The sequence below is a fragment of the Colletotrichum paranaense genome, assembly GCF_030867605.1.
Source record: "Colletotrichum paranaense strain IMI 384185 chromosome Unknown Scaffold_12.1, whole genome shotgun sequence".
Classification (NCBI taxonomy): Eukaryota; Fungi; Ascomycota; class Sordariomycetes; order Glomerellales; family Glomerellaceae; genus Colletotrichum; species Colletotrichum paranaense.
The window spans coordinates 916,299-939,939 of NW_026848970.1; the positions used below are offsets into that span (position 1 = coordinate 916,299).

Genomic DNA, 23,641 nt, shown 5'->3' on the forward strand with positions numbered 1-23,641 from the left:
AGTTTGTCTATTTCTCTTATTTGGAACGTGCCTTAATCTTAACTTTCAATTGTTTGCCTCGCATTATGAGCCTGTGACAGAGTTTCACGGTCTGGCAGGAGCCACCTTACTGTCCGAGAAGTAACTACTCCACTCATCTCGACTTTCTCAAAAGAGAACAGATACCTAGCTTACCTAAGTTAAGTAAGTATCCAGGATTTTCTGAGAAGATCAGGAAAACTGATGGATCATGAAATGGCAAAAAAGGACAATAAGGCGACGGCGCAACGGAAGACGTTGGGCTTGAGCTGCGTTGTTCCTCGGAAACTTTCTGGAGATGATGCTGCATAGGTATATCTCATGTCGCTTCTTTGATTGTTTTCTCGCTAAATAGACAAATACTTATGAACTGTGAACTCAAACCTTGGATCAAATGAAAGGGCAGTCGTTCAACTACATCATGCACTTCAGCTTCTTCGAGTAAGCGACTGGGCTAAACACGCTGATTATCAAATTTTGTCGTGGTTGAGGCCCACTTTGCACACAAGTACTCATCAGCCTGAAAGGCAATAACTTCCACATTGTTCCATAGAGTGAGAATCATGCTCACCAGGGATCCACGCCATACTTGCCAATATGAGTGGCTTGGACATAAGAGAGAAATCCCACCTCTCCTGCAAACATATGTCAACGCGCCACGTGTGCTGGGCTCTTCATGTTGCACTTTGGCCGAAGACGATTCTGCGAAGACACATCAGGCATATAATATCTGACAATAGTGGAGAAAGTTTTCTCGCAAGCCATCAACAATGACGATGTCGGAATGTACAACAAGGTGCTGCCTGGTAGGTGGTTGGGAACGTCTTGGCTCTTTCCACCGGTGCTGGTGCGGGCGGGCGGACATTGCCGAAATTCATGTCGTCAATGGTCTTGTTCTTTCGATCAACGAGGCTATCCGAAGAAAATTCGGGAACTTACATAAGAGTCGTTGCACCATCCACTCTGTCTACTGCCAGGTTGCCTGTGTCGTGCTCGCTTGACCCTGTTTCAAGAGACCTCTTGGTCTTCATGGAATGCGATGCAGATCACAAGGTACTCGCGCTGCGAGCTACTAGGCCCGCTTCTCCATATGACATATCTGATGCATATAGGTGTCTCCTGGCTGATGACATGCGGGATGGTCTCCAATACGCCTTAAGGTAGTTTAGACTGTTCTTCTTCCAGAAGCCGTATGTCCAGCATCGAGTCTGTGACATGAGGTAAGGTATATGAGTAAACTTCAACAATATCTCCATTCCTCTTGACAAACCTTCAAGGCCTCCTGGTGTTGTGGGCCCTCGGCCTTGCGAGGAACCCAGGTTTTCCTTCAGAATACACAATCCGCTATTCTCTGCGTATCTTCAGCTCGTCGCCGCTACTGCCACCATCACGGTCTTCGTTTCCATCTCGGCTAGCCAAGGATTGCTACGGGAGGAAAATTATTCAGTGTTCCCCTAAGCAATGAGACTGATTCACCCATAGCAGCCGCTGTTCAGGCTACGGCAGACGCTTCGTATTGGCTCTCGTGGCAGCAGCTACATCCTCGGTCTCATTGATGATCGCACTCATTCTACAGTTGATTCAAACAGATGAGGTGTTCCTCGGTGCTTTGTTAGGGACTTATTCCGAGATACCTGACTTGAGTGAGTGGATATTCCTATGACTGAAGAGTTTTACTTTAGTTACAAGCGCTGACAGCGGAAGTGATCTGATTATTGCAGAGTTCAATTGCGCGAAGGATAGAGGAATTTTGGCCGGTAAATGTCATGCGATCTGGAAAGTCGCGTCATCCAGATACTTCTTCAAGAGCTTTACTGTTTCTGATGATACATCAATTCAGCCTGAAATAGTGTTCTCATCGTGCTTGAGCGTCGCTTCAAGTTCCCCAATGACTTAGTCTCGGTTGAATGTGTAGAGACCTCAAGACCTCCAGCATGGGGTCGAGCAAGACGAGCGCAAAAAAAAGGTTTTACTCTTTATACTTGAAATTTAAGGCGACAAACACCTCGTCTGCTCGGGTTCGTTCATGAATTGTAGACTGTGACCATTGTTCTATGTTTGACTGTGCATCCTGAAGGGCTAGAACATGCTTAGAAGTTAGCAACGGAAATAGTGGTGACGTCTCACATGAAGCTTGATAGAGAGTACAAAGGTGAATTGATCTATGCAGACCTACTTTGATAAGTGGCATGGATCGCTCCATGGCGATTAGTGTCAAGTCGTTACCCAACTACATGTGACATTCCCTTGGTGCCAAAGCAAACCATTCGAAACCTATTCCCATAGGTTGCGATCATACTACCTCAGTAGTGCGTCGAGAGTCTATACAACATCGCTTGGGCAACATGGACAGTCGACTTAGAAACACTAGTGTGAGGTGTCGTTGACTTGTTATAGAAGAAGGTGATGCCGCAATATCGAGCATGCATTAAATACAACCTAACATCTAGGGAAACGACAAACGTTGCCATGATCGACCCAAACCTTGAAGGTGCTCGCGGCATTGATACTTGATGGACAGTCTACTATTCTGTGGCACGAAAACACTGGCGAGGTTGAGCCACCCACTTCATGATGTCGTCCATTTTGTATCATGGTCACATTTGGAGGTCAGATACATTCTATACATCGCCACAGTTGCAATATGTCTCTGACAACTAACCCGATCTATCGATTTATTTACGATACTTTGATGACAAGTAAATCGCCGTTTCGGATTACAATTACGAAGCCTTGGCCAAGAGCTTTGAAATTAACTCGCGCGCAAAGAAAGACCCTCATTTCCACGATTCATGGAAAGACCACTATCATTGAGATGTATTGACAAACCTTAAAGCTAATGACCGCCAACTTTGATTGACACCAAGGCCATGCGAATTACAGCCATGAACTGGCAATTATACTAGCGCTCACTTCGTCGTCAACATACAGCCAAGGCAAGTCAAAGTGCCCTATTTCAGCCAATAATCCACAAAGCCCGTTCAAGGCAGGCATGCGTCTAGTAGCAGAATGAAATAACTGACCGCACTTTGACAATCATGCTTCATCTAAGCGCTTATTAACATCTTCAAATAACTTGGCGACTACGATTGCCCCAGCCCTTAACAAGATCGCCGACGGGCCGAATATGGCAATGATCATATGATATGAATCTAACAGCTCTATTGATGCCATTCAACCTGTGGAGAAGCTACCTTCAAGCGTGGCGAAACATCCATTAAGAGTTTGCCTGATGCTATGCGACTTCCAGTCTTCAGCGTCGCATCGCTAGTAACTTAACTGCTGTGCTATCGTTCTCAGTCCTTGAAACCAGCTGTCACCCCGAAACTCTCCGAACATTGGTCGCCGCCATCCTAACTACCGAGGACTTTCCACTGTTAATACTGTCTGTAAGTCGCTATTACATCATGGTGTCATGCATGATCCCAATCACCGATACTATTTCAAGAGATTCATCATACGTTTATAAGGTTTAGAAGACCGGTGATATACCCTCCCAAACGCGTATGACGACCGTAACAAAACGTCAACCTGTTCCAAACGCCCATCAGTTTGCTTCTGTCGCACACGGCAACGGACAATCACTTGAACATATTCACCGTCTCACAAACTCTGTAGTCGCATAAACAGAAACCCTTTTGAGAAGTCCCAGAGTGGACAAGTCGCCGAACTGATTGTCAGCGGCGCGGTCTGAAACGCGAGCCTGCTGAGCAGTCCCCTCGCTTCAGCAGCCCGGCGCGGGGTGGAGATTTCTCTCCTCAACGGAGAGGAGCCTCCTTCGTCTTCGGATGATCAAGTTGCCATGTGGTCTCCCTACCAATGTGTCATCGGCAGACAAGCGACGGTCAGAAAGGCCAGGCCTTTTTCTTCCTCCGTCTGATGTTCGGCAAATAGCGAGAAAATTCGCCTTTAGGTTTATGTAGAGGCTTGGCTCTTAGACCGGGCGATGCCGAAAAGTAAAGCTACAGCAATACTATCTTGCCTCTGTTACAGTGATAAGTCTTCCTAAGCCATTATGCAGCAATACCATTGTCGCCCACGTCCCGATCGCTTCGCCGAACGTTGCATCGCATACCTGTACGTCTACTCAAGGGCAGAGATTAAGTCCATATGCGGGATGTCAACAGCACTCACTATGGCATGAGAGCAATTATTACTTCATTCTAGAGCAGTCCAGCATCGCACAATCACGAGTGATGATGTTACGGCAATTCGTGATCGTGTGCGGAGGTAGCTGATAAGACCCTGATATGCCGACTAGGACGTATCGGTCAATACAAGCAAAATTCCACCCATGTAATCAACAGTTTGAGGGAATGTTCCTGGATGATCTCAATTTTCAACGGTGGCCCGGTGGGCGTCACAGTGGGGGGTTCGTGTGTCCTGGCCTGCAGCAATCAATACTCTCTAACCGCGTCAATCCGGTCTCGACGCCGAAGCACGTTTCTCACCTTCTTTTAATCGAATTCCCTCGTTCCAGACTATCTCTTGTTCATCCACCTCCCAGGTTCCTTGAAGTTCCATCTATTTACACCCCCAGCCGCTGTCTGAAGGTACGCATCACGAACCCTGACAGCCACGATGCCAGCTCTTAATACGACGAGATTATTGACCAGGGCCTAGACAGGGCTCCATCAGGGACAAGGGTGTTATTCTGAGTCCTGGCCTATTTTGGAGTGAGGGTCAGTGCGGGAAGGATGCAAGAAAAACGGCAGGCTATCCATCCCTCCACCGCTTCTGCTTCTTGATGGACCAAAACCGCGCGCCGCGCCCTCATCGGCCGCATTGACAGCTGGAGCTTGGATGGGTTTGCAGAAATGGAACCCCCGCGCGTCCACTTCAGCTGCTTGTGATGATGCCAGGTGCTGGCCGCCGCCCCGCATGGTCAAGCGAACGCAAGGGAACTAGGCGGGAAAGAGGGGAAGCTCGTTGCTTTTCTTACTCCAAGGTGCCCTTCGCTTACGGTTTGACACCTGGTCAATATGAGACTAACGATTATTGAAAGGCCCGTCTGCGATGTGATGGAATGACGCTGTGATCCTCAGTCCGCAATCATATCTTGAGTCCGGGTAGGTCAGAAGAGAGGGGCAAGCAGGGTGCAAGCCGAGGGTCGTCTTCGTCGTCGGGAAATGCTACAAGTCAAGTTGAACTTGTGATCCTTGAGCGCACGGACACGGTGCAGATGGAGCAAGTCTGTCAGAGGCGGAGGAGAAGAGCAAAGATGTCTACTGTGTGCTGCGTGGGTTCGTGAAACGCGTCTGGTGGGATGAATGTGATATCGGACGCTGGCAACCAGGGGCGGCCCAAACGCAAGGAAGAAGAAATGACGCTCCATCAGATATGATGAACATGAACATGACCTTCACGTCACGCTTTCAATGCGTTTGTTTGTATTTCATCTCGATTACGTATATCGACTGGGTTGTGGCGTTGTCATTTTTGTCTTGGAAGATCGGGAAGATGGGCGGCGGTGCAGCCGGCGAGTGGGAGAAGCCGGAGCCTGCTCCGGGCCCCAGCGCCACATCCGTTCCGGCACACCGAGTCCATTCCGAGTACAACCAAGAGCCTCCGGTGGGCGGAAGGCTGACTTTCGGAGCGTCCGCTTTGTGGCATCTCAAATCAGCAATGTTCTCGAAGAGGGGAAATTCAAAAAGTCAACTCAACTTTTTGCTTGACTTTTCCCGAGAGTTCAGATGCACACAGACCCATTGTCTCTTCTTGGTCCGGTTGATATCATGTAATTTAGCTCACCTTTTGGATCCATCACTTTCCTTTTCTCCACGTTTTCTAGACGCTCGCGAAACAATAGGTACCGCAGCAATCGCCGTTTACTACCGGCGTGTTCCGGAGTGTAACCACGCATCCTGTTCTACTTCGCTCTGGACTAGAGGCAAGATAGCAGAAACGCACTGTGGTCATCCCAGCCTGAGATGTGATGTGCCCAGTTTCGCATGAACGTCTTCCCAGAAGCCCACGCATCGGACAAAAAGAAGGAAGAAAACGTGGATTCAGCGGGGATAGTCCTGTCCTCGCAAGTTTCTCCAGCCGGCGTTGGTGTGAAGGAGCTTTGATCTCGTCGAGCGATCTCAACAGCTTGTCCTCATCGCTGCCTACAGGGAGAGCCCCGAGACAATTGTCAGCGATACCCCCTGCCCACAAGCACCTCGATATCTGCATCGCTCTCCCTACCACTGCATATGCAACTCCATCGCGCCCACGCAACACCCTACCTGTTCCCATGTTCCCAGCTTTTTCATAGTCCTTCATTCCGGATTCTCGATTCCCTTGCTCTTGGACCCGGCTCCAATTCCACAATCGCCAAGCATCGCGATGACGAATTCTATAAGGATACGTTAAAACGGGCGCAAGGCTCCACATCAAAGCTTTCAGGGCTTATTGACAACCGGTAACCGGACAGATCTTCTGGCCCGTCTTCATGGCAGGGCAGAGGGGTAAGACTGAGCGCAGACTAAACAGTAGAGATCGCCGACCCAAGCTTTCCAAGGAACCCGTTATCATGACCCGTCCGAGTGTGCCGAAGTTTTCGCTGATTTCACGCATATCACGCAAGCAACCTCAACATGGACAGGCCTACCTCTATCCCCCATCCATTTCAGCGCTCATCGGGGTCCAGAACAGGGGTGAAAAAGAACCCGTCTAAAACAAACCGACCGACCGTAACCGTATCATGCTTAATATCACCTGAAAAGGTGATGAAGATGGAGTGTAGTGTACGAATAGCGTCCGGCCCGTTTCACCAACTCAGACCCCACACCCTCGAACGGTACCGTTTGACACTGTACCACTCTAGGCGATTCGAGGAGAGACTTTGTAGTCCATCGACAGAAGGGCAAGATTCCCTTGCTGGCATGCCGCTGTCAAAGACGGGGCCCCACCGAAGAAATGGCCGGATGGTAACTAAATGTTACGGTCTGGACCCTCTCCGTTTGGTCAGGAATATTGCATGCAAATATCATCATATGATCGCAGAGGCATGCATGAGACTCGCCAATCTGGCTTACGACTGGTTTGGTAAACGGACGGCACTGGGAATTCTCGGCAAATACCATCACGATGCCAGCTGAAAGGCCTCAAGTCTCATTCCTCTGCCGCAACTTGCTGGACCTCGAAACAGGCCTTTGGACTTACCCCAAGCGATCGTGAATGACCTAGTGATGATCGATCACCAAGATCAACGGCCGTGATGCTCATTCAGATCAATGCCCCTGGAATCGAGAGAAAGATTTCAAATTCGGCCCATCCATGAGAGCCCTCCAAAAGGATTGCCGAACATACCACCTGATCCATCCGTCTATCGAACGAGACCGTCGGCTTGTGGTGCCTTGTAGGGCTAAGATAGTCTCACGTCGACCCCGAAAAGTGTCAATAACACCAGTCACTATGACCTCCCGTTTCCGCATCCACAACCGCACCCATCGCAAAGCATAATCACATACTGTGGCCAATATGCGAAATCTCACAACGCAGGAAACCCCCATTGCCAGGAAGGCCCACGGAACCCGCGTCTTGTCTGTTCCCAACTTGCCTGCCACTGCCCCCCATCGCATCACATCACCCCTCCGCATGAAGAGTTGCTCAAGACCATCCTGAGACCCGGAGCTCAGTCCTCCCGACCAAAGCTCGCCTGGCGGTCCCTGATCACCGCTAGGGCCGTGCGCAGACATTCCCAAACAAGCACCGAGTCAGAGTCCTGCCCTCTCTCACCCTCCCTTATCCGCACCAAGGCTCAGATTCAGCTGTCTTATCTGTCTCCTGCCTTGGAAATAGTGGTTTTCCTTGCAGGCTTCACAGGGAGAAGTTTGCCTCCCTCTGCTCATGGAGGCGATGCTACGTGAATAGAGTGACGTCTGAACGGTTGCATATAGAGGATGTTGACCACTGGAAATCAGCTCCGTTGAGTTATGACGATGGTCTTGTATCGTGACGAAACCACTTCTACCAAAGTTTGTCAAAACAACTAGTGGACAACCAGCCGTAGTCTCGTCAACGCGGTCGCGCTCGCGATTACGCTCACTCGTCATGAACCATGGAAATGAGGCTAGCTAGCAGCCAAGAAATCATGTCAGGAACCCATCCGTGGCGCCACGCCGTGTGGCACCAAACTTTCTTAGCCCCAAACACCCATCCGGGAACAAAGGGCGTCATGCTTTTCTCGGGGCGCTCTTTCTCACGCCTCTCTCGAGGCTCTCGGTTTTGGCGACCAAAGTTAGCATGGCAACGATGGGTTCATCTCCCCACTGTGGCTTTTTTACCACGCTCTCAAACTGGAATTCCAACGTTCCCAACCACCGTGGGACAATACTCTAAACTGCATTCTATTCTAAAATTGGAAAGCTCGGGGTTATGCAACATTCGATAACGGCGGCTTTCATTACCACGATGCCGGCCACAGCAGCAAACGGGCCCAGATCTATGGGTACGTGGAAAAGCCACAAATTGGTTCAGAATCATAGTTTGGTACCGCATCAGCCTAGCTGGACCCAAGTAGAGAGTGAGAGTGAAACTCAGCGCCGACCCAGCTGCTCGGGTCCATGGAACTTACCGGTTGCGAAGGGCAAAAAGTTCAAGGCTCCGCACGTCTTCTTCTCCTTCGGACCTCGGCGCGCTGCCTCGCAAAACGACACCGGGTTCGAGGGTTGGGGGCCCAACGGCCGTTGCGAAACCCGGCCATACCATGGCAGCGCCGAAACAAAGTCGCCGGCGGGGAGGACCGACGACGGACGGGCCATCCTCTGCTTCGTCTGACCCAGAAATGACCCAAAGGCACCGAGTGGCCGGTTCCCACCATCGCACCTCCGCCAAGTCGCTTTTTCTCTTTCGCAAGCCGAGCCGTCGCAAGGTCGTTCCGAATCTTGCCAACGGATGCCTACCGAGAGCGAGATGACTTCGTCTTCTTCTGCTGCATCGCCGCAGGAACGGCATGATGATGGTTCGCCCGGTAAAACTCGGATGGTGCAATCTGCGCCTCCGCATAGACACGCCATTCCATCTCAAAAAATGAGATCAACTGAACGTGTTCGACCCATTCCTAACTCGGCACCGAACGCTTGAGCCGAGTTGCCCTTGTTTTCCTACAGTTTGCGGATACTCGCGACTCCTTCTCGGCAGACTCGGCCGACGGAAGTTATTTACCGAAGAGAAAAAGAAACGTGTTGTTGAGGAACCCCAGGATTCAGGCTGGTTCGCCGAGGGACGATAAAACGTCGTGAGAATATCTGCCCCTCGTGGGGGGCCAGGTCGTTTGAAGAAATACTCTCGACAAGGAGAACCCCTCGTCGACGAATCTCATAGCCAAGACCCTCCACGTGGATCCACGTGCAACTTTCGAGCCTGCCGGGCAGCACAGGATTGAGGAAAACCACTATGTGAACCTTGAAAAAGCCAGCCCCTGCACAGCGGTCGGTATCTAATTCTATCCAAGTGCGTTTTGTAGCTCCATCAAGGTAATCAGTGTCATCTAAACAGCTGACCGTCTAATTATACTTGTGGACAATATGTTTACCTCAGAGTATAACTCCCCCTCCTCTCTATGATATGCACGGTCAGCATGTCTGCCATGCCTAATTTCAATAAATTGATAAAAACGTGTCATGCCAATGGAGTATCATTATTGAGTGTAGCGATGCTACTTCACCGCACGTGTGTATATATTTCGTGTCGGTATTATACGGATACCATATTCCATCTTTTCGTCCGGTGCTGCTGCCCCTTTGTCCGACTTTTACGACCGCTCCGCATCTAACGGCCCGGACATGTGCAGCATTGACCGGTGGGAGAGGTTACATCGTCATGTCGATACGTCGATAAGGACGGGGTAGAACGACCGATTTGGGCACCAGTGCCGCGGCAGTGAGGGGTTCGAGGGAGATGAGCATCAACCACCGTAAAGATGTTCCACCCATCACGAGTCAAATGTAGATCACGTTGTGCCTATTGCTTGTCACCTTCCCCAAATTCAACTGTAAAGCTGTTGTAATCTTGCTTGTAGCCCTGGTTCTTTAGCACATGCCACATCGTGTGAAGGTTAACCAGGGTGTTTATGTCTGGTTCGCCTCGTGTTGCCAAGAGGGGAGTTCATAGTTAATTACGTTTGAGTTGATGGGAAAAAGGTTCCTTTAAATATCACTACTGCTCGCCGTTTCTCTCGCATGTAGTTGGGATTTCGTCTCCAGCCAGCGCCGCTCTGTCCCTCTCGCTCGCCCGTCGATCTTTCTTCCCTTCCCTCCGTCCGATCAAACATCCCACGTTGCGAAACGAGCAGAAGATCCAGTCGCTATCATGAAGCCCACCAGCCTCAAGATGCTCCTCGCCGGAGGCGCCCTTTCCTCCGGCGCTCTGGCCCAGACGAGCGGCGACCTCACCATCCTCGCCATGAACGTCGCTGGCCTGCCCGAGATCCTGCAGAACAACGAGGTGCCCGGCGACAAGACGACCAACTCGCGAACCATCGGATCGTACTTCGCCAAGTACAACTACGACATCATCAACGTTCAAGAGGTGAGTCTTTGCACAAGAGCAGCAATCTATTCCCGACAGCTGAAAAGCTATTTCTTGCTATTGACCGCGTGGGCTGGGGTCCTGGGGAAAGCGCATGAGCCACATGTTGCTCCGTCCCTGCGTCAATGCAAGGACATCCACGACTCGCGATCCCAGCATTTCCCATCTGTCACTGTTTCAAGCTTGAAGTCTACTGCTATCATTAGCCATGAACCTCCAAGAAATGGCAAAAAATAGCAAAACAGTACTATAACTAACATACCGAAAACAGGACTTCAACTACCACGCCTACATCTATGAGACGGACACGCACCCTTACCGCACCGCAACCTCCGGCGGCGTGCCCCTCGGCTCCGGCCTCAACACCCTCGCCAACTATGACTGGATCGAATTCGAGCGCGTGAAGTGGTCAACCTGCTCCAATGCCTCCGGATCAGACTGCCTGACGCCCAAGGGCTTCACTTTCATGCGCCTCCGCGTCGCCGAGGGCGTCTACGTGGACGTCTACAACCTCCACACCGACGCCGGCACCGAGGCGGGCGACCTCACGGCCCGTAACAGCAACCTCCACCAGGTCGCCGACTACATCGACACCTGGTCCGTCGGCAACGCCGTCCTCGTCTTCGGCGACACAAACTCCCGCTACACCCGCACGTCGGACCAGATCGGCGTCTTCGCCTCGCAGAACGGCATGCGCGACGTCTGGCTCCAGCTCGAGCGCGCCGGCGTCGTGCCCACCGTCGAGACCCTCTGCGCCAACCCCAGCACCACAAACTACTGCGAGACGGTCGACAAGGCCTTTTACCGTGGCAACGCCGTCGTCAACCTCGAGGCCACCTACTTCAACTACGAGAGCAGCAAGTTCCTCCAGTCCAACGGCAGCATCCTCACAGACCACAACCCCATCACCGCAAACTTCACCTGGTCCCTCTCCTCCACCCTACGCCAATCCGACTTCTCCGGCGGTCCCCACGGCGACTGGTTCTCCGACCTGCCCGCGCTCGCCAGCAAGTCCAAGCCCAAGGCCTCGGTCCTGACCTTCCGCGGCGCGGACCGCCTCGACTCCGTCGCTGTCACGCTCGCCGACGGCACCGTCTTCACACACGGCGGTACCGGTGGCACGGCCGCGACGCTGACGCTTGCTGCGACTGAGTACTGGACCGCTGCTAAGCTCTGCTGGGGCAAGAAGAGCAACGAGACGCGCAACTTTTACATCCAGGCGACTACCAGCACGGGCCGAACGGTCGCGGCTGGTACGACGACGTCGGATTGCGCGACGCACACGGCGCCTTCGGGATGGCAGATTGTCGGATACTTGGGACGGGACGGGGATGAGATTGACAGGTTGGCATTTGTTTATGCGCCTCAGTAAGAGAATGTAAAATCATGGACCTTTTGCATTCTTTAATTATTTAATGCGGAGCTCGGCAATCAGATACCGACCATAATGAACTTTAAATCCCGCCGGGTTGTCTCTGATATATCGAATTTTGTGTATAATGATTCTTTCTTCTTGTCGATCTTGTTCTGTCTTGTCTCGATTCGTCCCGGGTTCCTGAATATCCGTTGCACCGGATACTCGTGATCAGCACCGGGGGTGGACTTTTTTGAGGTAATCTCTAGCAAAAGGTCCCAACTGCTCAGTGCGGTGCGATTTCGGCCGAGGAAAGCCTCGCAATCAGTCCATGGACCCTAGCAAGCACGCGATTCATGAATCAGGGTCTGCTCCAACGACGAAAAGCTATCCCGATCGGCGGGAGCTTGCTGCCTGACGACTGTACGCGGCATAGCGTCCGAAAAACCTATGGCAACGAAAAGGCTCATACGCCCCTTTTCTAGAACGGCATGAACGGCTGGCCCTAGCCAGGCTTGACTTAGGAACTTTGAAATTGGATCTTTGTTCTTTGTCGATCACTTATTCCTTGTCGCGTTTCCTCCAGCGGTTGAGCGGTTTCTCGTTCACCGTTGGAGCGGCGGAAATAGTTAGCTGACTTCTTCGAATGATGGCGGCAATGAATTATGAGACATGCACTTGGCAGATATAATCATCTACCGGTCTCTCTGCAGGCACACTAGCGGAAGATCCCAGGTCGTCTCGATCTCTCTTTTGATAAGGTAATAGTTCGTTAATCTCACGAAGAAAAAGGGCCGTGTGAGGATAGACAATTCGATATGACCCTTCACCAGCCAATAGGCAGACGAAGTGACTCTTCTCACCCATCCCCGGATCGAGACGGAAAAAGATGATCTTCAGGGACCTGCGTCGGCCTTCGGGGCTAAGCAGACGAACACGCTCTGGCCACCACGCCATAGAGGCTCGCACGTCCGTTGCTCCGGCTTGCCGGCTTAGAAGATGTCTCATTTCCATGCGACGGCCGCGTCTTGGCATGAACCTGTAACAGGTGCTTGAACGGGTTTGAACTAAGCTTGAGGGAGCAGTGGCTTTTGACGAAAGAACTCGATTGACTAAGAGTGGCTGATTGAAGACCGTACTTATTGTTGGAGGCGTCCATGGGGGCAAAAGGCTGAATCGAACGGCGTCATCCCCAGCTCAAGCCAACGTACGGAGTACCCTTTGAGGGCCCGTGTGGTAGCTGCCACCAAGCTTCACAGCTGGTGAGCTGCAATGGTCGATGTGAGAGTTGTTGGGCGTGGCAAGTAATTCTCGGCCGCCGGCCTTTACAAATGTCGTGGTCAACCTCGATCAACCGCCACATAGTTAGGCCTCGACTCATCTCGTGGCGGCTGGCTTGAAGCACAGCTTACATCTTGTGGGAAGGCCGGAGATACCTTCCCCGCGGTACCTTCGCAGTCCTAATATGGAGGCCGAGATGCTGCTACTGCAGATTCGAGAGTCCCGATAGCATTCGATGCTACCTTGATTAGACCGAGATCCCTAGGTGCCATAGCTCCTGATAGCTCTGCCATCTCAAGTCGACAAACATTCGTCAGCCGCTGATCAGCACGAAAGTCTTTTAGCTCTTTGAGCTTTGACTCCCCGACTGCTTGGTGGCGTGAGATTATAGTAGGATGCTCAATCTATATCAGAATGATGCGAGAGACGTATACGGCGAAAGAACGAGCAAGCGACTTTTGGGGGGTTGTTTCCAGGATCTTGCTTCGAGGGGTCAGGATACGATCTTGTTGAATGTTGCGACAAAACGTCATAGCACATTCTCGAACTGCTGTGGTGAGAATCAAGACTAATATTGCACCAGCCACCCAATCTAAGGGCAGGATGCGAACGCGATTCGAAATTGAGAGCGTGCCAGTGAAGAGATTCGAATGATTATCGTACACATGAACATGACCCTCATTGTTGAATTGAGTGCAGCTTGCAATATGTTGGTGATGACGAGTGCACAAGAGAGGCGCCCGCGCCGAGTAACATTGAATCTGACATCTCGAAAAAGTCTGGCCAGCGCCCTGGATTCGCGACGCAATGGTTTCCGAAGAACAGAGTTCAGCCAACTCGCGGAACATGACGCGATGTGCTACTAAGATGAGACGGCGTCGAGATGATTGTGAAAGATTGGATGGGCGGGCAGGTCGGGGTGGAGATCGAAGGATCAGTTTGTCCGCCACGTCCGCTACTCAGGGTCCAGCCGCTCCGGGGAAGCACGTCGAAAGCCCGCCCGAGCGCCAGAGGTGCAGCGGTTTCTGCAGTGTACAAGCCTATGGTTAACCTCCGCCATGTCAGCCAAACGATAATATCACGCCTGGAAGACACATGGTGGTAGGTTTGGAAGTGGCTTGAGCCAAAAAGAGATCCCTATAGTAGGGACCAGCAACACATTTGCGAGGTGTCTACGCATACTAGGTCGAAGTTGCAAGGCTCAGTATGGTACAATTTTGCAGATGACATACAAATGACGAACGAGCTGGGAGCGACGCAACGAGCGGCAATGCCTAGACGAGCCAAGACAACTCATGACACCCCAGAAACCCCAAGTCGGTGCTGTAACATCTGCAATCATGGCCGGAAGCCGGGATGCCCATCGCCGTGCCTTGCTGCATGTTTAGCATGCATTTAAGCAGTCCTCAACTCCATGGCGAGGCAAAATCGGACCCAGGAGCCAGGAACCAGTGTAGTTAGGAAAGCCGAGGGTCCCGGATGCTACCGGAGAAGCTCGGATTTCGCTGGCTACACCCAGCACTACGGAGTACCATGGGCTTGTTGGTGGTGATGATGATGTGGAGCATATTCCATTCCGGGCGAAATGTTTGCTTCCTGTTGGATTGTCGTCGTAAATGCAAGTGATGATTGAGTACACGTTAGCCGTTACAGGAACCTCCTCCGGGCTCCTGGGATGAGTAGGTGAGCTTCTTGCAGGAACGGAGCTTGCTACCGATCTACTCATAGACGAAGGACTTGTAATCTGCATACCGCACTCTGGCCACCAAAGTTGCCCGAGTTGAACGAGGCCGATCGACATGGTCTGACGTGATGTTTGCTAGACCTAAAACGCCGCCGAATACTTGCTGATCAACACGAGGCGAGGTTGTTGAGCCATTTGGGTCCATCAAGAGGAAGTCTCGTTAGAGAGTGGCAGCTCGAGCGCACTGCATCACTTCCAACTAGATTCTCATGTGATGAGACTGCTTGAAGGCGAACTCAAACAATCGACCTTATGCAACCACTCTAGCCTTCGAACACTGGCGAAAATTGGAAAGCTCGCGGCCAACGATGAGTCGAACCTGCTCGATGCCTCACGAAGCGAACTTGCGTAGCGGACTCCCTAGCGCCCAATAGAGCGGATACATGCTTGAAAATGCAAAGCAATGAGTCGTGACCGTTTATTGAGACTCCTTCATTCCCCAGATTGCCTTTACATAGAATGCGTAATGAGACAACAACCTCTCATCAGAGCTCTCCAAAGAGCGGCACAGCTGTAAACCAATCGAAAACAAGCAGGTTGAGTGCTGCACTGACCAGGGGGCCTGGGCTCTGAGAGTTTGATCTGGCCCAAGCCCAGGCCCGGGAACCCCTGGATGTGCATAGGTGCTGCAGACTGCGAGTCGGAATCCTCCTCCCCTTGCGTTAGCCTGACCATGGTGGGTAGTTTGACGAGAAGCAGTCAAAAGGCGTGGGTCGTCGGTATTACTATCGGTCTGGATAGAAATGAAAAAAGGAAGCTCGTTTGTTGGAGTGTGATGAATCTACTACGTAGTCAATGTCATTCAAGTACCCATTTCCATACCATCAGCACAAGCACTTCATGCTCACCTTACGCTCTTGGAAGAATGGACATGCCACGCGTTCTCATGTATGGAGAAGCTAGAGATAATTAGACCCTACTCAACATGCAGAGATAAACTCTTCCCTCTACGCCACAGAGTCTTGAGTGATAATTCTGCAAAGAGCCTGGAAACCCGTTATTTGACGTGGCTCTTCAAGAAAGCTGGTGTTTACAACTCAACAGGCCAACACTGATGAGATTTCTTCGGTTGTAAGTGGGCGGGTCAAGTTGCGGGTCATTCAGGTCGGCCAAGGGCAGAAATTTGCTGCCGGTCAAGGATGAGCAAATGAGGGCATGATATCTTTGTAACCGTACCCGGTTACAGTTGGAAGATCCGGCGCGCCGGTCAAGATGGTTGAAGCTCCCTGGTCACCGCTGCACCTTTGGAAATGAGGGACCCTTGAAGATGCCCGGTGAATTCCGGTCAAAGACATCCGTCCATGGGCTCTTCACCTCGTGGTCAAGATTATTCTACCGCGAAGAGCCTGGGTTCTATTTCTATATGTTGTTATAAACCCTCTATACGTCTAAATCGACCGAGGTGTTGAGATGCTTGCATTCACCTATTGAGAAGACCTGTTGATACGGGATCAGTCGATCAAGCAAGAGGTGGCACCAAGGTTGGCAATAGCTTGTCTAGCGTCTAGTGTTGACGGGGGAGAGCTCGCGAGAGTTCGATGCAGTGCTACAAGCCGGGGCGGGATCAAGGCCTGGCACCGGCATCTCTGCACGATGCCTTCCGTCTTGGTGGGTGGACCGCACGTGCCTATAGCGAGGCTTGCAGACAGGGGCCATGTTCAGTTCGAGTTTGCTATCTTCCCAAAAGGTGTATACCCCGGCAGTGAGACCCGCAGCGAGGTGACGAGAACTGAATTGAGGAGCAGCATTGGCACATCCGGCCGCCGCCCGGGCTGTACGAAGTTGTGATCTGTAAAGGGTTTGGAGCTGCAGGTGCTATACGGAAAAAGGTGCAGTAGCGGTATCACCGGACTACAATGAGCACGCTAGGAAGTCGATGCCGGAGGTTGCTGGCAGCCTCGCTTGCCTTGGTGAAGGACTCGGCCGGGAAAGGTGCTCGAAGCTCCCGACTTCTAGTGTGTCCTACTGCGTGCCTGGCTTGCGTCTGGTGTCTGAAAATGGTCAAGCAATGACCCAAGCTTACAGGGCCAAGAGGAGGCCAAGGACGGGGATCCGGATGGCAGTGATGGGCAACGGGGGGAAGGGGTCAAAGGCTGGAAGCTGGAACCAACTGGATGATACTCCGTAAACCGTTGTCCAACGGGTCGGCCAGCAAGATTGACGAGATACCCTGTCTGGGCTCTGGAGTATGAGGTCCTGGATTCATCCTCTTTCCCCTTGTGCGGCAGCCGGGTCTCGCCTCTTGTCCGTTGCAAGTTCAGACGACCAGGGCTTCGGATGGTAGCCGCTCCGCCAGTTCAGGCACCCGGTGACGTCGGGTGAAATACGGGGCGAAGGATCGCGGCATTAGCTTGTTGGTGACAAGCTGTACTCCACAGCTTGAAAATTGAATTGGGGATATGTGACCGGCGGGATGGGGTTGGAAGTGAGGGTTGCTAAGCCGCAGCCTACAAGAAGCCGGTGAAGACTAACGAGTGACGACGGGATATCCGATCTTGGCGAAGAAGAACCCCTGAGGGCGATAATTCCACCTCTGGGCATAATACGAGATATTGCTGCGTTCACCATATAGATCTGGATGTAGTCGTTCGTCGTAGGTCAGCCAGAGTTGTACAGAGGTTGGACTTCAAGTTCGTGAAGGATAGAATCGGGTGCATTTTGCCAAAGGTGTGGAATACTTGAAAAGCATGAATTACATAATCAATAATTTGCTCAGCGCCTGCTACAGCGGCACTCCCGCTGAACAACTGCATTTCAGCGGCTGTACTACGTAAGCACACGTCAGGGCAGAGCGGAAGGTATGCACCTCGAAAAAAAACAGTACCAGGCATGCAGGGGCTTCAAGGAAGGTGCGAATATCATCCACTACCTAATTACCTGCCGGTTTGGAATAAGGCAGGAACACGTCCATGCCGGGCGCAATTGCCTTAGACTTTTTCTGTTGATTTCCAAAAGAACGTCCGTGAGGCACGTAACCACCAACAACATCAGATCGTCAACCTTTGATTCTTCCTCCTTCGCCTCAAAGTCTCACATCTCGTAAGTTCATTACCACGGAAAATCCCACAGCCACAGCCATTTGCGGCCATTGACTCTTCATTTGCTTTCTTCCACCTCTTCGAGAGAATCCGATGCTCGCCTGACGATTGCCTCCCGTTATTGGAAATACCGCAGGATTTATGCCCGACCACGCGCTGCATCGTGCAGCATGTCGGAGATGAGGCGCGCAACGGTGGGCGGCTCGGGATGAAGTGACATATCATAGAATAAGCAAAGAAGGCTTCGGCCACCACTTCGAATACGACATCAACACCTGAATAAGCAATCCGTCAAGCCAATCTTTGCCACCGCGAGAGTGGCATTGTGGCAGACATACAAATTTGCCGTACCATTGCCCGGCGTCGAATGGAAGATTGGGCCGTGAAGCGTCGCCCTGAACCAGACTTGCACCCTGGCGCATGTAACATCACAGCCGAACATTACGAGCCAGTCCTTCTTCTGCAAAGGCGCCAAAGAAACAACACGGGAACACCATGACCTGGCAAAAATTGCAGATAGACGCATATCCCGCTTCTATTCATGTCGCTCATCACACATATCACCGACCTCGCATTGCGCCGTGCATGCTGCCGGGTACATACTTCCACCATTATCAGCCGCATACCTATGCCTCTGCAGAACCCCCCCGCCATTTGATCCTGATCGGTACCCGATACCGGCGGAGAGGCTTATTTTCCTGTAAGGCCTCTACGATGATTTCACGTCCTTCCCTGAGCGAAGAGCACGCACTCGCTTCACCGGCTTCCGCAAGCCAAATTTGCCCGGCGGCTCAGCATGGTCCAGGTGGTATGATACTCAAAGACATCTGGCCAGGACTGTCTCTGGCTCCTCTGTCCTGATGAGCACAGGACAGCCTCATAGCCGGAATGAGCCACTTGCACTAGAGCCGAGAAACAGTCTTAGATGAGGCCACATCTATGGCTGGCGGCTTGTGGGCAGCCCACGCCAGCGACTCAGCAGCATCTGCGTTTGATTGTTGATCCATGATCATCAAATTCTCTTTGCGGTTGAGAACGCGCTTCAAACAATAGCCGTTCGGGCGGAAGCAATTTAGACTGGCATCCTTTGGTCGCAACGGAAAATGTACACACAATTCTGGCATTATCCAGTTCTAGACAGCGAAGAGGATTTACCAGCCGAGGGAAGCTTACAGCCACGGAAGCATACAGTCTCGAAGCCGGCAGCGCAACGAAGAAGTGGTCGCCAGAACAAGCTGACAATGATACCCCGAGAGACACAAATCGCAGCTAGAGCTGCCCTGCGCTCTTAGCTTTACGCAAGCTCGCCCTGTGGTACGGCTGATGAGGGACCAAGACCAAGTGTCAACGAAGACATCAATCAATGTACGAGAAGCAATGTAGAGTCGGGAGAAAGCAAGATATGGCCGTAGCCGTGCGCCACCAACAACAAGAAATCCTCACATATTTGCATGATTTGACTCGCACAAATATGCGCTCAGTTATTACGGTTCGGTTGCTGGGCCAAGACAAGCACCCAAAAGTCCACCAACCTTGCCATGTTAAGCGGGCGTCTATAGCATGCCGGCGCGACCTGTCGTGTCTCCGCTGGCTATCTTTTGGGCGAGTCGGTTATTACTAATAATTAGCATTGAAGACAGCTGGCTGCAAAGAGCGACGGAACAGACAGAACCTCTGATTCAGTGGGCTTTCCCCGATTTGAATGGAGCATCGCGGCCGAAAAAGGGTCCCCGGGCCCGAATATTGACTGGATAGATGGGAACGCTGTAGCACATCCACACTCTTTTAATGCTCCGCATCCCTTTACGAGCATCATGGCACAATCCCCAGCTTCACAAAAGAAGAGAATGCGAGGTTCCGGTAGGTCGCGGCCTACAGGGCACATCACATGGATTGCCGTACTTCTCGTCTGCTCGTCGGCCGGTGATGAACAGTGTCCAAAATAGCCGGAAAATGTCTGGTGTCTGTACAAAATCGTTGAACGACGGTTGATCAACCACACTCATAGCGGCTGTTCCATGGGTAGGTTGACATCCACGCTCGGCAACAAGCCGGATTTTAGACGGCCGAAGCCCGGGATCCAGCGCAAGACCGGTGGTGTGGCATAAGTCAAAATGTGCCTCGACTCGGGGGCAGACGGTAGACCGGGGAATCGTCTCTCGGTGACGCGACCCATCTCTAGATAGGACAAACAGTGGCTGGTGCTATTGGCAGTGTTTACTGGGCCTACGACCCTACGCAAGAGGCGAGACGGAAAGGCATGACAAGGGAGTCCAATGCAAGTGAGCACGATCGAGCCTCGTGTGGGAGCTGCTCATCAGATCACCCGTCAACCAGACATGGCAGAGATTATTAGCCCAGCACTTGTGGTCAAAAGCTTTTCACAAGGGTATACTATCACCAACGATGTTGCTCCCGAGACCATGAGCATCCACTGCCATGAGCTAGCCCGCAAACAGACTGGAGACTGGAAGCGTTGGACCCAGCAAGCTGGGGGAGGGCATGATGACGAAGTGCAGGGCACAAGGGCCGAGACCGCGACTCACGAGACTCGAGACCGAGATATTCGAAAAGAGAAGAGGGCACTGCGGTCCTTGTTCCCGGCAGAGAGGAGCTCTGTCGGTTGACTCGTCTCGTCTGCATCGTAGGCTGCGCAACACACGTCAACTTCCTTGCCAACTTTGCCCTGAGCTGAGTCGATGTGTCGTTCGTCGTATTCTCCCTGGCAAGCGGAACCTGCCCTGCAGGCAGCAAACAGCAAGGGAAACGAGTAGGAGAAGGAGGCAACGCCACAAGCTCTGTTCGGGGCTGCAGTTCAGGTTTTGGCGTCCCAAACAAGCGCCCGTGAGTCTGATGAAATGATCGGAATCAGGACGATGGAATAATGGCAGCCTTCAGCACTGATACCGCAGTGCAAAAGTTCTCCAGACGGTCGACGGCTTGCCCCTGGTCATTCACTTTTATTTTACCATCACGCTTCTTCGTCGACAACTCGGCGTCACACTCCCTCTCAGATGAGGGAAGAGGGAAAGGAAATGGATGCAAGCCAGGAATGGCTTCCTCCCTAGCCCTAGACTAAGGCCCGGGAGAGACCCCGTCGTTCACTAAGAAGCCCCCCCTGTCGATGGACCTAGCTCCCAGGCCACCCAGTCCAGGTACACATATGTTGGTGCAATTGGTTTTTGTCAACTACTACGTAGGCCAGTTGGTCCACAGAGCACGCCCAAGGGCGTGTCGTGTGTATGTGTGAGGGTCTCAATACCGGGGGAGGGGGACGGAGGGAGCTGGGCGGGAAGAAAAAGAAAAGAAGATGAGGAGGGAAAACGTCGAACAAGGGCAAGGGGCAAGCCGTTAGGTTGGGAGGGACCGCTGGGACCAGGCCGCTGCGAGCAAGGGGTTTGCTCTCACGCAAACCCAGGCCACTGACGCAGCAAGTGTACGAATCACACTTTCTAGCTGACGAAGCAACCAGCAAAGTACTGGGCTCACCTTACTCCGCCTCCGGAATACATGTGGGCAAGCAACGCAACACGGAAAGAGGTGGAGTTGGGAGATGGAAGATAGCATCGGATTGGAGCGTCGACGCAAATTTGGAAGCAATCGTGGATTACAACGGAAGGACAAAGTCATAAGGGGGAAAGACTTGGGGATGGATGTGGTTTCCTTCCATTCGGAATCATGGTGGCGTCCGCTGCTGCCCGCCGCCGAGTCTCCTTTGCGCCTCGCACTTTGGTGGCGCAGTCCGTGAGAAAGAGTCAAGAGTCAAGAGAGAGGGAGAGAGACAGACCTGAGCTTTGGAAGGAAGTTGCTGTCTATGCCCAAGAAGGAGAAACAAATGCGACCTAAGATGCGGCAGGAGATGCCGTGGTTCGTGGTTGCGAACTTGCGATACTTGTCGAAAACAGCAATTTGCCGCGGCCTTTCGAGAAGCAATGCAAGAGCGTTGCTGGCATTTACCTGCTCATGGGCTGGTATGTCTTCCGAATAGTTCCATGGCTCGGCTTGATGAACAACGTGTTGAGATTGCCTTCTCCCGTCGGCACCTGTCGTCTGATGCTGTAAACCAGCAATCCGAGCGCATCGCCATAGCCCAAGACTTCACCACGGCGCCTCCCTCCCCTCGCGCTTCGCCTTGCCAAGTTGTGGCCTCGAGTATCTGACCTCGTCTGGCCCTCGTCGCGTCAAATCTGTTGCAATGGTCTGGCTATTCACCCATGGCCGGCGGCAGGCAATCAAAGACAGCCGCGCGCACGGCACCTCCAGTCGGCCGCTGGCCATTTCCCCTCATTATATCATGGCATCAGTGCGCTCGACTTTTGCGCCTCCCTCCAAACCTCACGGGTCACAGCACCGTCCGAGGGCTGTCCAAGATGCAGAGAGCTCGTTGAAGATGCAACATTCGCCGGCCCTGCGCAGTTTTCACCAAGGAACATTGCACTAGGTAGTCTCAACACTCTTACTCTTCGTTTTGTGTCTTCAGATTGCCATTAAAGAAACTGTCGATGTCGTTCTGCCTATCCTTTTGGAGTGTTGGACCGATCCAGCTAGCTATTGTCTACACTCTACAGCTCACTTCGCCGCGTTGCTGCATTGCCGACTCCTAGGGTGTCTTTGGCTCCGATCATACGGTGCAAAACTGGGCGAGGGCCGAGTCTAGGAGCTACTGTACCTTGGTCAAGGGGTGGATGGGATACGGGACGGAACCTGCGTCTTGCATCCTGCGTCCGCGGCGCCTCGGCCGGCATCTTGTCTGTCTTGCCTGTCGGCTTGTCACACGGTACACCCCCAAGGACGACTCAGCGTCACATTCGCTCGAGCTTCACTGCATATGCACATGCATAAGGTACGAGCAGAACATCACAACTATTGCATTCCTCGCGCCTTCTCTCATTCTTCTGCGCATTCTCTCTTTCCCCCGTCCTCCTCCCCCTGGCGCTGGCACTTCACCAGCTTCCTGCATACATGCTCCGTCCACACACCTGAGCGAACCGGGTGGTCCAAGGGAAGGTCAATACGGCGGTGACATGCCTCTGCTCATGCCGTCTCTTCACTATGAACGGAGCAGCTCTCCTCTTTCGTACTCCGTAACGCCGTTGCCTATGTATCCGATCCAATTCATGCCACTCACTGCTTTCCTCGCCTGTTGCTCATCCATCCCATCCGCACCACGAACGCGCGAAACGGGTAGCTAGGGCTTTCGAGCTCTTTCTTTGTTCCTCTCAAGGGTCGCGTGTTGCCGTCCCTCGGGAGACAAAAGACGCCAGACTGACGCACGATAGACTAAGCTTGCCTCCGTCGCAAGCCCAGCCAGTCCTCAAGCAGCGCACTAATCTCTTAGTCTTGCGGGCGGCCCCAACTGATCTTCAACGTCGACAAACTGGCCAAAAGAAAAATCAGAAAAAAATAAAACCAAGAGAACCCCGTTCGTCGAGCAAAGGCAAAAAGGTACGTACGCCACGCTATCCGTACCGGGCAGGGGAACAATGTGGTGTGGCACGGTACATTCATCCACCCATTTGCCCATCCATCCATGATCCAACAGAGGCCCATCCCTCCATCTTTCATCCACACACCCTCCAAAGTTCCCGGACGCTTGGCCTGGCTGGTCACCCCCCTCCAGAAGTCCACCCTCCACTCTTCCCTACTACGTGATCGTCCGCTCGCTTTGGGCACTCACATGGGAGGGCC

The 23,641-nt window shown here is 52.4% G+C and overlaps 7 protein-coding genes across 7 annotated transcripts; 5 read left to right on the plus strand and 2 right to left on the minus strand.

Annotated features, from left to right (window-relative positions):
* Positions 1 to 5,092: 5,092 nt before the first annotated feature.
* On the minus strand, positions 5,093 to 5,353 carry CPAR01_13224 (uncharacterized protein; the record flags this gene model as incomplete). Its single annotated transcript, XM_060497478.1, has 1 exon — positions 5,093 to 5,353. One exon carries the CDS (start codon positions 5,351 to 5,353, stop codon positions 5,093 to 5,095), a length of 261 nt encoding a protein of 86 aa, XP_060343871.1.
* Positions 5,354 to 7,485: 2,132 nt separating this feature from the next.
* On the plus strand, positions 7,486 to 7,629 carry CPAR01_13225 (uncharacterized protein; the record flags this gene model as incomplete). Its single annotated transcript, XM_060497479.1, has 1 exon — positions 7,486 to 7,629. The coding sequence occupies one exon, from the start codon at positions 7,486 to 7,488 to the stop codon at positions 7,627 to 7,629; it is 144 nt and encodes a 47-aa protein (XP_060343872.1).
* Positions 7,630 to 8,418: 789 nt separating this feature from the next.
* CPAR01_13226 (uncharacterized protein) lies at positions 8,419 to 8,784 on the plus strand (the record flags this gene model as incomplete). Its single annotated transcript, XM_060497480.1, has 2 exons — positions 8,419 to 8,455; positions 8,528 to 8,784. 2 exons carry the CDS (start codon positions 8,419 to 8,421, stop codon positions 8,782 to 8,784), a joined length of 294 nt encoding a protein of 97 aa, XP_060343873.1.
* Positions 8,785 to 10,317: 1,533 nt separating this feature from the next.
* CPAR01_13227 (endonuclease/Exonuclease/phosphatase) lies at positions 10,318 to 11,908 on the plus strand (the record flags this gene model as incomplete). Its single annotated transcript, XM_060497481.1, has 2 exons — positions 10,318 to 10,536; positions 10,808 to 11,908. 2 exons carry the CDS (start codon positions 10,318 to 10,320, stop codon positions 11,906 to 11,908), a joined length of 1,320 nt encoding a protein of 439 aa, XP_060343874.1.
* A 4,504-nt stretch (positions 11,909 to 16,412) lies between these two features.
* CPAR01_13228 (uncharacterized protein) lies at positions 16,413 to 16,730 on the minus strand (the record flags this gene model as incomplete). The annotated part of the gene is made up of 1 exon (XM_060497482.1): positions 16,413 to 16,730. A coding segment is annotated over one exon (318 nt), but the record flags the coding sequence as incomplete, so codon positions are not given.
* Positions 16,731 to 20,229: 3,499 nt separating this feature from the next.
* Positions 20,230 to 20,580, plus strand: CPAR01_13229 (uncharacterized protein; the record flags this gene model as incomplete). The annotated part of the gene is made up of 1 exon (XM_060497483.1): positions 20,230 to 20,580. One exon carries the CDS (start codon positions 20,230 to 20,232, stop codon positions 20,578 to 20,580), a length of 351 nt encoding a protein of 116 aa, XP_060343876.1.
* Positions 20,581 to 22,148: 1,568 nt separating this feature from the next.
* On the plus strand, positions 22,149 to 22,394 carry CPAR01_13230 (uncharacterized protein; the record flags this gene model as incomplete). The annotated part of the gene is made up of 1 exon (XM_060497484.1): positions 22,149 to 22,394. The coding sequence occupies one exon, from the start codon at positions 22,149 to 22,151 to the stop codon at positions 22,392 to 22,394; it is 246 nt and encodes an 81-aa protein (XP_060343877.1).
* Between the last annotated feature and the right edge of the window lie 1,247 nt (positions 22,395 to 23,641).